This window comes from Bubalus bubalis, chromosome 15 (assembly GCF_019923935.1).
Source record: "Bubalus bubalis isolate 160015118507 breed Murrah chromosome 15, NDDB_SH_1, whole genome shotgun sequence".
Classification (NCBI taxonomy): Eukaryota; Metazoa; Chordata; class Mammalia; order Artiodactyla; family Bovidae; genus Bubalus; species Bubalus bubalis.
Window position 1 is genome coordinate 5944922 of NC_059171.1, and position 17090 is coordinate 5962011.

General features: G+C 37.9%; 1 protein-coding gene across 4 annotated transcripts in view; it reads left to right on the top strand.

The window, feature by feature from the left end:
- The window catches only part of WWP1 (WW domain containing E3 ubiquitin protein ligase 1), a 135412-nt gene that overhangs the window by 60901 nt on the left and 57421 nt on the right, over positions 1–17090 (top strand). For 3 of the 4 annotated variants that reach the window (XM_044928513.2, XM_044928512.2, XM_025264989.3), the window contains exons 6-8: positions 6620–6757; positions 6849–6915; positions 10915–11096. In XM_044928513.2, coding sequence (XP_044784448.2) covers positions 6620–6757; positions 6849–6915; positions 10915–11096 — 387 coding nt within the window. The remainder of the gene's footprint in view (positions 1–6619; positions 6758–6848; positions 6916–10914; positions 11097–17090) is intronic. The other variant, XM_025264990.3, reaches the window with a different exon arrangement.

Here is a 17090-nt window from a genome sequence, read left to right on the forward strand (position 1 = left end):
CAGAAGAAGAAAAGAAAAAGGAAGGGTATGAGAACATTTTTTTGAAGAGATTACAATTGAAAAGTTTCCCAGCATGGAAAAGGAAATATAGTCAATCAAGTCCAGGAGGTGCAGAGTCCCATACAGGATAAACCCAAGGGGAAACATGCCAAAACACATACTAATCAAACTCACAAAGACTGAACACAAAGAATATTAAAAGCAGCAAGGGAGAGCAGCAAGTAACATACAAGGGAAACCACATACACTTACCAGCTGATCTTTCAGCAGAAACTCTGCAAGCCAGAAGGGAATGTCAGGATATATTTAAAGTACTGAAAGGGAAAAATCTACAACCAGATTACTGTACCTGGCAAGGATCTCATTCAAAATTGATGGAGAAATAAAAACAAAACAAAAATTTTTCAGACAAGCAAAAGTTAAGAGAATTTGGTACCACCAACCGAGCTTTACAACAAATGTTAAAGGGGCTTATATAGTCAAGAAATACAAGAGAAGAAAAAAGATCTACAAAATCAACCCCAAACAGTTAAGAAAATGGCAATAGGAACATATATATCAATAATTACTTTAAATGTAAATGGATTAAATGCTCCAGCCAAAAGACAAAGACTGGCTGAATGGATACAAAAACAAAACCTGTATATATGCTCTTTACAAGAAACCCACGTCAGACCTAAAGACATGTATAGACTGAAAGTGAGAGGATGGAAAAATATATTCCATGCAAATGGGAAGCAAAAGAAAGGTGGAGTAGCAATCCTCATATCAGACAAAATAGACCTTAAAATGAAGATTACAAGAGATAAGGAAGGACACTGCATAATGATCAAAGGATCAGTCCAAGAGGAAGACACAACAATTGTAAACATCTGTGCACCCAACATAGGAGCACCTCAGTACATAAGACAAACACCAACAGACATAAAAGGAGAAATTGACACTAACACAATAGTAGGAGATTTTAACACACCAATGGACAGATCATCAAAACAAAAAATTAATAAGGAAACACAAGTCTTAAATGATACATTAGATGAGATGGATCTCATTGATATCTTCAGGACATTCATTCCATCCGAATGCAGAAGAATACACCTTCTTCTCAAGTGTGCATCGAACATTCTCCCAGATAGACCACATGTTGGGTCACAAATCAGACCTCAGTAAACTTAAGAAATTTGAAATCGTATCAAGCATCTTCTCCGACAACAGTGCTATGAGACTACATATCAGTTACAAGAAAAAACTGTAAGAAACACAAACCATGAAGATTAAACAACACGTTTCTAAATAACCAGCAGATTACTGAAGAAATAAAAAGGGAAATCAATAAATTTCCAGAAACAAAACAATGAGAACACGACAACTCAAAACCTATGGGATGAAGCAAAAGCAGTTCTAAGAGGGAAGTTTATAGCAATACAATCCTACCTCAAGAAACAAGGAAAAGATCGAATAGACAGCCTAACTTTACACCTAAAATAACTGGAAAAAGACAAACAAAAAACACAGAATTAGTAGATGGAAATAAATCATAAAGAGCTGAGTAGAAATAAATGAAAAAGTAATGAAAGAAGCAATAGTAAAGATTAATAAAATTAAAGCTGTTTCTTTGAGAAGGTAAACAAAAGTCACAAACCTTTAGCCAGACTCATCAAGAAAAAAAGAGAAAATCAAATCAACAGAATTAGAAATGAAAAAGGAGAGGTTACACTAGACAATGCAGAAATAAAAAGGATTTTAAGAGACTATTATGAACAGCTATATGGCAATAAAATAGATAACCTGGAAGAAATGGACAGATTCTTAGAAAAGTTCAGTCTTCCAGGAAGAAATAGAAATTATCAACAACCCAGTTACAAGCACTGAAATTGAAGCTGTGATCAAAAATCTCAAAAAACAAAAGCCCAGGACCAGATGGCTTCACAGGAGAATTCTATCAAACATTTAAAGAAGAGCTAATTCCTATCCTTCTAAAACTCTTTAAGAAAATTGCAGAGGAAGGAACACTTCCAAACTCATTTTATGAGGCCACCATCAACTTGATACCAAAACCAGATAAAGACAACACAAAAAAGAAAACTATAGGCAGTATTACTGATGAACATAGATGCAAAAATCATCAACAAAATTTTAGCAAACAGAATTCAGCAACACATCAAATAGCTCATTACACAATGATCAAGTTGGGTTTATTCCAGGGATGCAAGGATTCTTCAATATACGCAAATCAATCAGTGTGATACACCATATTAACAAGTTGAAAGATAAAAACCATATGATAATCTCAATAGATGCAGAAAAAGCCTGTGACAAAATTCAGCATCCATTTATGATTAAAACTCTTCAAAAAATGGGCATAGAAGGAATCTACCTCAACATAGTAAAGGCCATATATGATAAGCCTACAGCAAGCATTATTCTCAATGGTGAAAAAATGAAAGCATTTCCCCCTAAGATCAGGAACAAGACAAGGGTGTCCACTTTTGTCATTATTATTCAACATAGTTCTGGAAGTCCTAGCTACAGCAGTCAGAGAAGAAAAAGAAATAAAAGGAATCCAGATCAGAAAAGAAGAAGTAAATCTCTCACTGTTTACAGATGACATGATGCTCTACATAGAAAATCCTAAAGATAGTATTAGAAAATTACTAGAGCTAATCAGTGAATTTAGGAAAGTTGCAGAATAGAAAATCAATGCACAGAAATCACTAGCATTTCTGAAAAATCAGAAAGAGAAAAAGTCAAAGGTGACATAAATCAGAAGGAGAGATTTTCCATGTTCCTGGGTAGGAAGAATCAATACTGTGAAAACACTGTAGTACCAAATGCAATCTACAGATTTGATACAATCTCTATCAAATTACCAATGGCATTTTCCCCAAAACTGGAACAAAAAATTTCACAATTCATATCGAAATACAATAAGACCCTGAATAGCCAAACTAGTCTTGAGAAAGAAGAATGGGGCTGAAGGAATCAACCTTCCTGACTTCAGATTATACTAGAAAGCTACAGTCATCAAGACAGTATGGTACTGGCACAAAACAGAAATACAGACCAATGGAACAAGATAGAAAGCCCAGAAATAAACCCATGCACCTATGGCTACCTTATTTTTGACAAAGGAGGAAAGAATATACAGTGGGGCAGAGATAGCCTCTTCAATAAATGGTGCTGGGAAAACTGGACAGCTACATGTAAAGGAATGAAATTAGAATACTTCCTAACACCATGCACAAAGATAAACTGAGAATGGATTAAAGACCTAAATATAAGACCAGAAACTATAAAGTTCTTAGAGGAAAACATAGGCAGAATACTCAATGATGTAAATCAAAGCAAAATTCTTTATGATCCACCTCCTAGAGTAATGGAAATAAAAGTAAACAAGTGGGACCTGATTAAACTTAAAAACTTTTGCACAGCAAAGGAAACTATAAGCAAGGTGAAAAGACAACCCTCAGAATGGGAGAAAATAATGGCCAATGAAACAACTGACAGGATTAATTTCCAAAATATACAAGCAGCTCATACAACTCAATACCAGAAAAACAATCAACCCAGTCAAAAAGTGGGAAAAAGACCTAAACAGACATTTCTCCAAAGAAGACATGCAGATGGCTAACAAACACATGAAAAGATGCTCAACATCGCTCAATAGAGAAATGCAAATCAAAACTACAATGAGTTATCACCTCACACCAGTCAGAATGACCATCATTAAAAAGTCTACCAACAATAAATTCTGGAGAGGGTGTGGAGAAAAGGGAACGCTCTTGCACTGTTGGTGGGAATGTAAATTGATACAGCCACTATGGAGAACAGCATGGAGCTTTCTTGAAAAGTAGGAATAAAATCACCAAATGACCCAGTGATCCCACTCCTAGGCATATACCCTGAGAAAACCAAAATTGAAAGAGACACATGTATCCCGTTGTTCATTGCAGCACAATTTACACTAGCTAGAACATGGAAGCAATCTAGATGTCCATCAACAGATGAATGGATAAAGAAGTTGTGGTACATATACACAATGGAATAGTACTCAGCCGTAAAAAGGAATGCATTTGAATCAGTTCTAATGAGGTGGATGAACCTAGAATCTATTATACAGAGTGAAGTAAGTCAGAAAAAGAAAGATAAATATCATATTCTAATGCCTATGTACAGAATCTAGAAAAATGATACTGAAGAATTTATTTACAGGGCAACAGTGGAAAAACCGACATAGAGAATAGATTTATGGACATGGAAGAGGGGAGGAGAGGGTGAAATGTATGAAAAGAGTAACATGGAAACTTACATTGCCATATGTAAAATAGATAGCCAACGGGAATTTGCTGTATGACTCAGGGAACTCAGGGACTCTGGATCAACCAAGAGGGTGGGATGGGGAGGGAGATGGGAGGGAGGTTCAAAAGGGAGGGGATATATGTATACCTATGGCTGGTTTTGCATGTGTATTTAAGACTATACTTCAACTAGTGTTTGTATCTTCAGCATGTGTACTTTAATCAGGTGGTGAATTATTCTTTCAGTCTTTGGTAACAACTGGAAGTTGTCTTATGCTTTTGGTATTGCTTTGTAAAAGATTTTTATTTCAGACAGGAGTGTTCACCTTTACCATTTAGTATAGTGATTTAAGTGTTGATCATTCTATTCAAGGAGAGTCATAATTTTTAATGGTAAATAGTGACGTTTTGGTGGCTCGGATGGTAAAGCGTCTGCCTACAATGCAAGAGACCCGGGTTCGATCCATGGGTCGGGAACATCCCCCTGGAGAAGGAAATGGCAACCCACTCCAGTACTCTTGCCTGGAGAATCCCATGGATGGAGGAGCCTGGTGGGCTACAGTCCATGGGGTCGCAAAGAGTCGGACATGACTGAGCGACTTCCCTTTATGGCTGATTCATGTTGAGGTTTGACAGAAAGCAAAATTCTGTAAAGCAATTATCCTTCAATAAAAAATAAATACATTTTTTTAAAAAAGTGTTTTCCATCAAGAGACTCACTTTAAAGGGATTTCAAAAGGCTTTTTTAAAAAAATGTTACTGAAGTACAGTTGATTTACAGTGCTGTGTTTCAGGTGTACAGCAAAGTGAAGACATATACATCTATCTACTCTTTTCTAGATTCTTTTCACACATAGGCCATTATGTAGTGAAAGGCTATTAAGAATCTCCTTAGCTAAATATTTTAAGAATGAGAGCTAAGCCCCCAAATTGCAGATGAATGAAATAGGATGGTGGTCATTAACTTTCTTCAGATATAGTTTCTTAGAATCTAGATACAACTGAAATTTATGCTTTTGCAGGGTTGGGTTTTTTCCTTGGTACTTTAAAATTTCCTCTAGTTTTTCTATTTTATTAATGTTGATTTTGTGATTTGAAATGGAAATGTGGTTTATGGGGGTGAAGATGGTTGGGGTAGGTCTTCTACAAGGCTTTATTGCATGGTCCTTAACTTTTTTGCAAAGAATTCCTGTGTAATGATTAGAGGTTCCAGATTTTTGTTTGTCTTATCTTGGATAATTAAAGTATTTGTGCTAGATATTTGGTAAATGGGAAAAAAATCTTGTTAAATGTAGGAGGAACCAAAGTCAAGGATATAATCTAGTAAAAAATATGTTTGGATTTTAAAAATGAAGGTCAGATTGAAGTAACTGGACTTGTTTTGAATAATAAAGGAATCATTAATACTTTTGATATATATTATGTGAGATAGAAGTTAAAGCAAAATAACTTTGCATTTAGTAAGAATTAGATATCCCGATAGTAAGAATCAATATTTGGCCTTATATGAAAAAGAAATAGTAAACTATTGCCATTTATTAAGCATGTACTGTGTGTCAGATGTGGAATGTTCTCTGTGACTTTGCATTTGGACCTTATGACAGTTCCTGCTGCTGCTAAGTCGCTTCAGTCGTGTCTGACTCTGTGTGACCCCATAGACTGCAGCCCACCAGGCTCCCCCGTCCCTGGGATTCTCCAGGCAAGAACACTGGAGTGGGTTGCCATTTCCTTCTCCAATGCCTGAAAGTGAAAAGTGAAAGTGAAGTCGCTCAGTCGTGTCCGCCTCTTAGCGACCCCATGGACTACAGCCTACCAGGCTCCTCCGTCCATGGGATCCTTTGATGCTTTTATGATCTCCATTTTGTGATGAGGAAACTGAGGCTTTAAGTAATTTGACTACTTAAAGTACAGCTAGAAGTCCATGAACTGAAATAAGGAACCCTCTTGAGTCTCCTGCAGAAATTTTGCCTTAACCACAAGTCTTACCTTGTACTATGGGCCGTAGAACAAGTTTGGGACATTATTGCACTTATCTAGATAGGTTTGTATTTTCTCTGAATATTATACTGTGTAAAGGGACAATTAGAGATGATTCTGAAAGTATGTGGTGAAAGGAAAGGAGTTACTCATCTAGGCGTTAAAGGAAGTGATCCAGGTGTGGTATAGAAGGGCCTACAGATAAAAACACAAATAATTCCTTTCACACGTAGCCATCAAGCACTAAATAAGAGTCATTCTTGATATATAGTTTTGATTTCTGAAACATGTTTTTGTACATAACAAAACTTTTAAATTAGTTTTTCTTTTCCCCCCTCCCTTAGTGGAAAAAGTGAAAGAACAATTAAAACTTTCCTTGGAAACCAAGAATGGTGTCGTGCAAACTGGTGAATTAACAGTTGTGCTTGATGGACTGGTGATTGAGCAAGAAAATATAACAAATGGCAGCTCATCTCCAGCCAGTAAGCTGACTTTGGGTTATTAAAATTTGAAGGGAAAAAAAAAATCAAGAGGTATGTAAAAAACCTAGTGTCTGTCTCTTTTGTCGTTCAGTAGAAGTACAGCAAAATGGTGATGCCTTACATGAAGACAGAGAACCTTCAGCAAGGACGACCACCAGGTAGAGTGTTGTATTTTGGCATTTGTGGCAAAGTAACACCACATTTCCCATATATGAAGTTTCTAACCTTCGTTTAGAGTTTGCCATAGACTTTAAAAGCTTATATCTAAATGTATTATTTGGTTGAATTCTTAACAAAGTGGTTTAAAAAAAAAACCACAGCTGTAACAAGATATATTATTGGAATAAAGTGTATATCTCAGTGGTTTTTAGGTTAGCAGAGCTGAGTAACCAGTGTCTCATTTCAGAACATTGTCTTCACCCTCAAAAAGACACTGTACCCAGGGGCATTCTCTCTCCACCCCTCTTTTTTCCCAACTCCTGCCAGCCACTCACCTTCTGTCTCAGTGAATCTGCCTTTTCTGGCCATTTCTTGTAAACCATGTCATACAATATATGACCTTCTGTCACTGACTTTTACTTAGCACATGATTCATCCATGCTGTAGGAAATATCAGAACTTCATTCTTTTTTATTTTTTATTGGAAATGGTGCTTAAAAATCTGTATTTAGGCATTTTTATCAGTAAATAGAGTCAGGTGATGTGGAAAAACGGTTATCTCACTGCTGTCTGAGTTGGCAGCTTCCTGTAACCACTAGAAGATAGATATTGCACTGATTGTGGTCTCTTCTTAGAGGTCACCCTGCCATCTCAGCAACTCCCATAGATTCACATTTGAAGGCAGTTAATAGAGACTTTCTGTTTGAAATAATTTGAATTAGAATAAAAGCATGTAATAGATCAATTATAATGGAATGAACATGTGAAAGTACATTGCTGTGAAATACATTTGAAAAATCATGCTGGTATATGACAAAGTGTGACTTTTATATAAATCTACAGTTACTGATATTGCTACTAAATTGCTGTTAAATGATCTTCACAGAGCCTTTGAACAAATCAGTATGTCTTCTGAATATATATTTGGCTTAAATAAATGTATTTATTTAGTATCCACATGATTATTCACATAGAGAAAATTCAAAAGTGAAAAGTCATTCAGTCGTGTCCAACTCTTTGCGACCCCATGGACTATACAGTCCATGGGATTCTGTAGGCCACAATACTGGAGTGGGTAGCCTTTTCCTTGCTCCAGGGGATCTTCCCAACCCAAGGATCGAACTCAGGTCTCCCACATTGCAGGCGGATTCTTTACCAGCTGAGCCACAAGGGAAGCCCAAGAATACTGGAGTGGGTAGCCTATGCCTTCTCCAGCGGGTCTTCCCGACCCAGGAATCAAACTGAAAGGATACAGCAATTAGGTAGATTAAAATGCTCTAGTGTGTATGTGTGTGTGTGTGTGTGTGTGTGTGTGTGTGTATATATGTATCAAAAATTATAATTTTTGAAATTTTAGATGGTTAAAGGTGCCTGAATCACTACAAACCTAAAGATTAATGTTACTTATTACATAGCAATACATTTTGAATCAAAGATTAGTTCTACAGCACCAGGAAAACTTGAGTTGCATTCTTTTACTCTGTCTCCCAGGTCACTGATCCTTGCTGAGTGGCTTAGGGAAGGGTATACAAATCAGATTCACTTGAGAGAAATTTCAAAGCTTTGTGTGCCTGCTAAGTTGGTTCAGTTGTGTCTGACTCTGTGTGCTATGGACTGTAGCCTGCCTGCCTCCTCTGTCCATGGGGGTTCTCTAGGCAAGAATACTGGAGTGGGTTGCCATACCCTCTTTCCAGGAGATCTTCCCGACCCAGGGATCGAACCCAAGTCTTTTAGGTCTCTTGCATGGGTAGGTGGGTTCTTTACCACCTGTGCCCCCTGGGAAGCCCTTTCAAAGCTTTACCTTCCCCAAATTCCTGAACACATCTCATTCCAAATATGTGGGTGACAAGGAAAAGTGTTGTTAATTTGTCCAGGTGCTTACTGAGTGCCTGTTTGGTGCCAGGCACTAGTCCAAGCACTAAGAACACAAGTCCTGTTCCTGTGGAATTTTCATTCTGGCAGGATAGAGGTAGATAGGAGACAAGTGAGGAAAGAAATCAGCTAATTGGAGATAGTGATAAGAACTATGAAGTCATCGAAACACAGGACAGGGTGACAGGAATGTAAAGGAACCCTTTATAAAGAGAAATGTCGTGGAATCATCTCTGTGGAAGTGCCATTCAAGCTACAATTAAAAGGCCAAAAATGTGCCATCCATACAGAGATTTGAGAGAAGAACATTCCAGAGGAAATAGCAAGTAAAACAAGGACACTGATTCTTTCTAGTTAATTTTTGTTCTGTGCGCGTGCTCGTGTGTGCTCAGTCCTGTCTGACTCTTTGTGACCCTGTAAACTGTAGCCCACCAGACTCCCCTGCCCATGGGATTTTTCAGACAAGGGTACTGGAGTGGGTTGCCATTTCCTCCTCCAGGGAATCTTGCCAACCCAGGGATCAAAACCATGTCTGTTACATCTCCTGCATTGAAGGCAGATTCTCTACCACTGAGCCATTGGAGAAGCCCTTTTGCTCTGCAGATTCTTCTAACTCTAGAATATATTTAACCTTTCTTTGATAATCTTGTAAGTCATTATAATTTTACTCCCTGTATCTAATGGTTTGTAATAAACATTTGAAGACTCTTTGGCCTGATTTTCATATAAAATTGATATACTAATATATCTATTGCAAAGTAGGCAAGGAACAGCTTGGAGAGAAATAGATCAGAGAGATAGATGAGGTGGGGCAGGACTGAGATGTGCTCTGATTTATTTATTTTTTTAAATTAAGAAAAAAAAATTAAGGCTGCTTTGTGGAGAAGACGTATAGGGTTACCAGTGTATTTGGGAAAGTTCTCCTGATTCTTACGTGATATTGCCTAACTTAATGCCAATAAGATTTAAAATGCTTGATTTTGTAATTGTAGACATATTTATTTATTTGCAGTAATGAATACACTGTAAATTCTTCTAACTCTGGAATATAATATTTAGCTTTCTCTGATCATCTTGTGGAGAAGGCAGTGGCACCCCACTCCAGTACTTTTGCCTGGAAAGTCCCATGGACAGAGGAGCCTAGTGGGCTGCAGTCCATGGGGTCACTGAGAGTTGGACATGACTGAGTGACTTCACTTTCACTTTTCACTTTCATGCATTGTAGAAGGAAATGGCAACCCACTCCAGTGTTCCTGCCTGGAGAATCCCAGAGATGGGGGAGCCTGGTGGCCTGCCGTCTATGGGGTCGCACAGAGTTGGACATGACTAAAGCGACTTAGCAGCAGCAGCAGCAGATCATGTACTCATTATTTTAGTGCTGGTAATAGCTTGCGATCAATATTGTAAGATGTTTTTGGTCTTTTCAGTACTCAACAGTTTGGAATTGATTTTTATAAGTTTCATGACCTTTTTGAAAATATTTCCAGACATTTTAAAAATAAATCTAATATTATTAAACTTAAATATTTAAAATATACAATTTGATCATTGCTTTGAGGTACTTTTGACAGTATGATTATATATCTCAATATACGTTTACTGTGTGGATACACTTAGAACTGAAAGTAATTTAAACTTTTGCTGCTACTGCTGTTAAGTCACTTTAGTCGTGTCCGACTCTGTGCGACCCCATAGACGGCAGCCCACCAGGCTCCCCCATCCCTGGGATTCTCCAGGCAAGAACACTGGAGTGGGTTGCCATTTACTTATCCAATGCATGAAAGTGAAAAGCGAAGGGAAGTCTCTCAGTCGTGCCCAACTCTTTGCGACGCCTGGACTGCAGCCCACCAGGCTCCTCCATCCGTGGGATTTACCAGGCAAGAGTACTGGAGTGGGGTGCCATTGCCTTCTCCAATTTAAACTTTTAAGTATGTAATAAAATGTAAAATGTAAAAAATGTTTTAAAAACGTAATCAAGATATCTCTTGTTCATTACTCTTTATACCTATCATTTTGCTTCAGTGTTAAGAACTTGGTAAATGTTCTTAAAAAACTTCTGATGAAAAGTTATGTGATTGTTTTTAATTCGTTGAAGTAAGATATCTTTTTTGTTTGTTTTTTTGGAGGTTGGCTGCTGAAGATACTAACGGGATAGATACTCATGTACCTACAAACACTGCAGTACACAGCTCATGCTGTTCATATGTAGTTAATGGGGACGACACACCATCTCCATCTCAGGTTGCTGCCAGACCCAAAAACACACCAGCTCCAAAACCACTCACCTCTGAGCCTGCCACTGACACTGGTAAGCATGGTTCCTTAGGACACATTATTTAAATGAAAACCAAATTTTATGCATCTGTACATACACTTTTCTTATTGTACGATCTTTCTTAATCTTCAGTTTTATAAAAGGAGTTTGAAGATTACACCACCTGAATTTTTTTTCATAATTTGATTTTCCTAGATTTTTTAGGAAGATATTCCAAAACTACATTATAACAGCACATTTCACTAAGCAAGTACGAGTGCTTGCATGATAGTCAATCTTAGGCTTTACGCTACAAAAAAAATACTATTTATAATGTAGAATGTATTTCTAAAAGCACTTTAGGGAATTCATTGATTTGTTGTTAGTGATGAATGATTCCTTTAACCATTTTGGTTAAATGGTTCTCTTTTGCCAGACAGATATTTACTGCTTGGCATGTAACTTAGTAAAAAAATGTATTGTGAGGTGATACAGCACTCTGAAAGTTTTATATTTTCTAAGGGGAAGTGTTCTATGATTATAGAAGGACTGTCTATGGAAGAATTTTTTCTGTAATCCTGTTTTTCAGTGGATTCAGCTGTAATATTCATACCTCATTTTTTGTTCGATCTTTATAAATTAACTCTTTCAGATGAATTTCTTGAAACGCAAACATCATAAGATTACTAGTGTGTGTCTTGAGGCTAGAGTTGGCATCCTGTCTTTTGATCCCAGAGCTTGTATTCTTTCCCTCATCTATTTATGGGATTATTTAAAAGTAGAAACATGTAAAGAAGTAATTACATGAAAATAGATGGGGAAGGGTTTATAGAGAAGACTGTTGTATATTTATACTGAAGGTTGGGGAAATATTTATTGTGTGCATGTTGGGAGTTTTTGTAAATGTGGGAACTGACATGGTTTTCTGAAAATGTAATTTATTAATGCTCCTCTTTTTTTATAAAAAAGATAGGCTTAAACATCCTAAGTCCTCACAATAAGTTGATGCTTTCATTATTAATTTAAGGTGTCTGGAAAATGAGAGAAAATAAACACAGATGACCAGGCTGAAATGAGTGAACAGGATCATTTGTTTTCTGATTCTGGTATGCTTTCTAGTCAGAACGTTTATCTCAGATTTATTAGCAAAGGGATAAAGGAACAAATTAAGAACAGACCAGTTAAAACAATTCCCATTGGGAATTCCCTGGTGGTCCAGTGGTTAGGATTCGACATGTTCACTGCCAGAGCCAGGCTGAGGTTTAATTATTTGGGGACTAAGATCCCACAAGCCTCAAGGTGCAGCCAAAAACCCCTCCCAAAACAAAAAATATGAACACCAGCTTTTATGCCTGATGTTCCATCTTATGGATCTGTATGAAAAAGCATCATTATGTGATCAGCATCCTTGCCAATTCCAAGAGAGTAAATACAGTAGTGAGTTTCATAGAACTCTGCTTATATTATGGATCCTAAGTTAAATTTATAGTTTTAAAAAATAGTCTGGGAAAATAAGTGTGGGAAGGACCACCCATGTATATGCTGCTGTTGCTAAGTTGCTTCAGTCGTGTCAGACTCTGTGCGACCCCATAGACGGCAGCCCACCAGGCTCCCCCGTCCCTGGGATTCTCCAGGCAAGAATACTGGAGTGGGTTGCCATTTCCTTCTCCAATGCATGAAAGTGAAAAGTGAAATTGAAGTCGCTCAGTCATGTCTGACTCTTAGCGACCCCATGGACTGTGGCCCACCAGGGTCCTCCGTCCATGGGATTTTCCAGGCAAGAGTACTGGAGTGGGGTGCCATTGCCTTCTCCCATGTATATGGGTTACCACCAAATAATCACCTATATAAAAATGGTTTTATTAGTACTAGAGTTCTTAATAATAAAACATAAATCCAGTGCATTTGACCTATAGATCTGTAGATTATCAAATAGTTACCTATATTTACTCATACCAAAAATGACACACAAACTAGGTAGCCACCCATAAGGAAATTTAGATTGTGAGTATTGTAACTCCCTTGAGAACGCTGTGAAGAGGTTGTAAAAATAAAAATACCCCTATGTGACCAGACTTGATTTGTTATATGGGATTATCATTAGATTCATTAGAGTGGTAGATCCAATTCCGTTATTTCTGTAAGTAATTAGACATCAGGACCAATTACTGAGTCTATTCTTTTTTCACGGGAAGTATAAGAATTTTGAATGCTCATTTTAGAAAGGCTTATACAGTCATTCTATGTCATTCTTGTCATTACCTTTCCAGTTAAAAATGTATGAAATTTGGAGATTTAGCTCTTCTTCCTAAAATATTTAGCTGTTAGAATAGATTGGGCAAAGTATCTATTGACCACTAGATAGTTGCATGTTTGGGCTTGTGGGCTTATTCAGATGTTGTTGCAAAAGAGAGAACTTTCTGAGTTCCCCCTCATTGTAGAATCTCCAGTTTATATTCTGCTTCTAATTTTGTACTTATAGACTGCTTCTGTTGGGAACAGATTTGCCTTCCACATTCTTCTCTTATCCTTGCCTGAAATTTCAAGTTGAAAGTAAAACACACACAAGGGACTAGAAATGAAGGCGCCATTGTAAATAATTCCCATGACATTCTCCATAATTGCAAGGAAGCCTAAGACGATCAGAATAACAGCTAATATCTGTGCTACACATGTTCCAAACACCATATACCCACTGATCAATACAGCTCTCAGGATAACTCTCTGAAAATAGGCACTAGTGTTTTTCTCCTGAGGGAACTGAGGCCCAGAGATCCCAGCTGGTAGAGGAGCTGTCCCTGACACCCACCTCTGTGGTCCTCTCCTCCCCGCTCTCCTGTTCATTTAGATGTGTGTGATATCTGTAGTGTCTCAGTGTTGGGTTGTTCATCTTTTATACCTTTGATAAACTTCAAATAATATTCCCCCAGTCAACTTAGTGATTGTGTTTGTATGTTCTTTGACACGTGACAAAACAATCCAACTGCCCTCATTCCATTGGCTGGTTTAGAAAGGCTTCTGGAACCTACTCTGTTGGTAGAAACCACTTTACCAGTGTCTTCTGTATGATCTGGCATCCCTCAGTAGGAAGATGAATTCAGGTATATTTTTCAAGGGGTAGTCTTCTTTAAGGTGTTGGTGTAAAAATAGGATTCTTTTTTCTGTAGTCAAGAACTTTAAAAATCAGTTTTCATTGTTAGAGTGGTGATGGAGTGGAGTGTGCATATTGTGTGTGTAACATATTACATGTTTTTAATCCATTACCCGTGATTCCAAAATCCTAAAATCCTTAAAACCAAAAGTTTTTTGGTAAACTTACTTGATAGCAAAATGACTAGGACTAACTTGAAGGTGTTTATAATTTTTTCTGCTTAGTATGAGTATCCTTCTGTTTCACTCCAGAAATGATACTGTGTTTAACTACAGTGTCTAGCCCCCAGTCTGACTTGATATTAGTGTAATAGATAATATATGTGCCATACTACCTTTCTACATTCCAAAGTTAGGAATTCTGAAACACACTTGGCCCTAAGAGTTTCAGATGAGGGGTTGTGGTTCTGGAACTGCAGATAAATTATTTCTTTTCACCAAAGACAGTATTGTTCATGAGGGCTTTGGAGGGGAGGGCATTTTCCCTCACCCCCACCTGTTCTTTTGAGTCTTAAGAAGATCCATTTGCTAAGTTTAGTTGGTAAATACTGATACTTACTGTAAGCTAAAGTGGGAGGCAGTCATGCTTGGAAAGGTTAGATTTGGTTTCTAACAGGACTGCGTTCCAATCCTAGCTCTGTCATTGAACACTTTAACCATGGGTTGTCATTCAGTTGTTCAGTCATGTCTGACTCAGCAACCCCATGGACTGCAGCATGCCAGGCCTCCCTGTCCTTCACTGTCTCCCGAAGCTTGCTCAAAATCACATCCATTGAGTCGGTGATGCCATCCAACCATCTCATCCCTCTGTCGTCCCCTTCTCCTCCTGCCTTCAGTCGTTCCTAGCATCAGGTCTTTTCCAACGAGTCAGCTCTTCACATCGGGTGGCCAGAGTATTGGAGCTTCAGCAGCATCATCAGTCCTTCCAATGAATATTCAGGACTGATCTCCTTTAAGATTGACTGGTTTGATCTCCTTGCTGTCCAAGAGATTCTCAAGAGCCTTTTCCAACAACCACAGTTGGAAGCATCAAATTCTTCGGCACTCAGCCTTCTTTATGGTCCAACTCTCACATCCATACATAACTACTAGGAAAACCATAGCTTTGGTTTTTCTATATGGACCTTTGTCGGCAAAGTAATATCTTTGCTTTTTAATACCCTGTCTAGGGTTGTCATAGCTTTTTTTCCAAGGAGCAAGTATCTTTTAATTTCATGGCTTGTAGTCACTGTCTGCAGTGTTTTTGGAGCCCAAGAAAAGAAAGCCCATCACTGTTTGCATTTTTTTCCCCACCTGTTTGCCAAAGTGATGGAACCCAATGCCTCGATCTTAATTTTTTGAATATTGAGTTTTAAACCAGCTTTTGCCCTCTCCTCTTTCACCTTCTTCAAGAGTTTCTTTTGTTCCTCTTCTCTTTCTCCCATGAGGGTGGTATCATCTGCATGTCTGAGGTTGTTGATACTTCTTCCAACAATCTTGATTCCAGCTGGTGATTCATCTAGCCAGGCATTTCACACGATGTACTCAGTGTATAAGCATGTGATCTTGGACAAATTTATCATTCTAAAAATTTAGGTTCTCCACTTACAAAATGATACAAATACTTAATAATACCTTACAGGATTGTTTCAAAGGTTAAATGAGATACATTTAAATCATCTACCATGTTTCTAGGACAGTGGTATTTAAGAAAAATATGATTTTCTTCTTTACTTTTCCCCCTTAGCTTCTAGAAGAAATGACTTTTTCTAATGTATAATTATTGTTTTATTAATAAAATAGAGCTCAGTGTAGTAAGGCAGAACTAACCGATTTCACAAATTTATTAGACTTTGCTTTTAGTTTTTTATTTTGAAATACAGATTCACAAAAAGTTACCAGGAAATGTACAGGGAGGTCCCGTGTTCCCTTCATTGGCCTCCCTGAATGTTAATGTCTTGTATAACTATAGTACTGTATGAAAATGAGGAACTTGACATTGACACAGTCTCCATTTCACCGGTTATACCTGCAGAGAGAGAGAGAGAGAGAGTGTGTGTGTGTGTGCGCGTGTGTGTGCGTGTGTGTGCACGCGTGTGCACGTGCGTGCACTTTTGTCATGTATGGCTTCACGTAACTAGCACTGCAGTCAATACACGGAGCTGCGTCATCACCAAAGGCCCCGTGTGCTCCAGCTCCTTTAAAGCCATAGCCACTTTCAGGTGTGAATTGTAAAGAAATGTAGTGTGTATATATATATATATATATATACACACACAAGCAGTTTTTCATGTCATACTTTTTAAAAGGGGAAGAAATGATACTAGGTACTTCAATATTCCCTCCTTTTCCTGCTTTATTTGGCTGAACCATTAGAGGACAATGCATGGTGCTCTGAGATGTACATATCATAAAGTCCATGGGAAATTTACTTCTCAGAGATAAAACCTGAAGTGAGGGAGATCTGCCTTCTGAATCAAAAGTCATAATGCATAAAGTCAGGCTTGAGATACACTCATTAAGAAACCAAGTCGGCGGGTGTGGTCTCACATCTGTAGAGAAGGATCGGCTTCGCATAAGCGCCTACTGTCATTGCTGTCACATGGGGTTTTAATTTTTTGCCCCTGTACAACTTTTTGTTCTTTCCTGAGGAGGGAACCTATGATCCCTCCCTCCCTGCCTGCCTCCTTGTTCCTCATTGTCTTTATTGTTAAGTTTATCCATTCAGTCATCCCTGTATCGTTTGTTAAAGAGGTATTTATTTTGCAACTACAATAGACTGAACGCTGCCTGGTTGCTGATTATATATGCATTAATCAGAGTTTCTCAGCTTTGGCACGCTTGACATTTTGGGCTAGATAATTCTCAGTTGTGGGTGGCTGTCCTGTGCATTTTAGGATCGTAGCAGCCTTTCTGGCC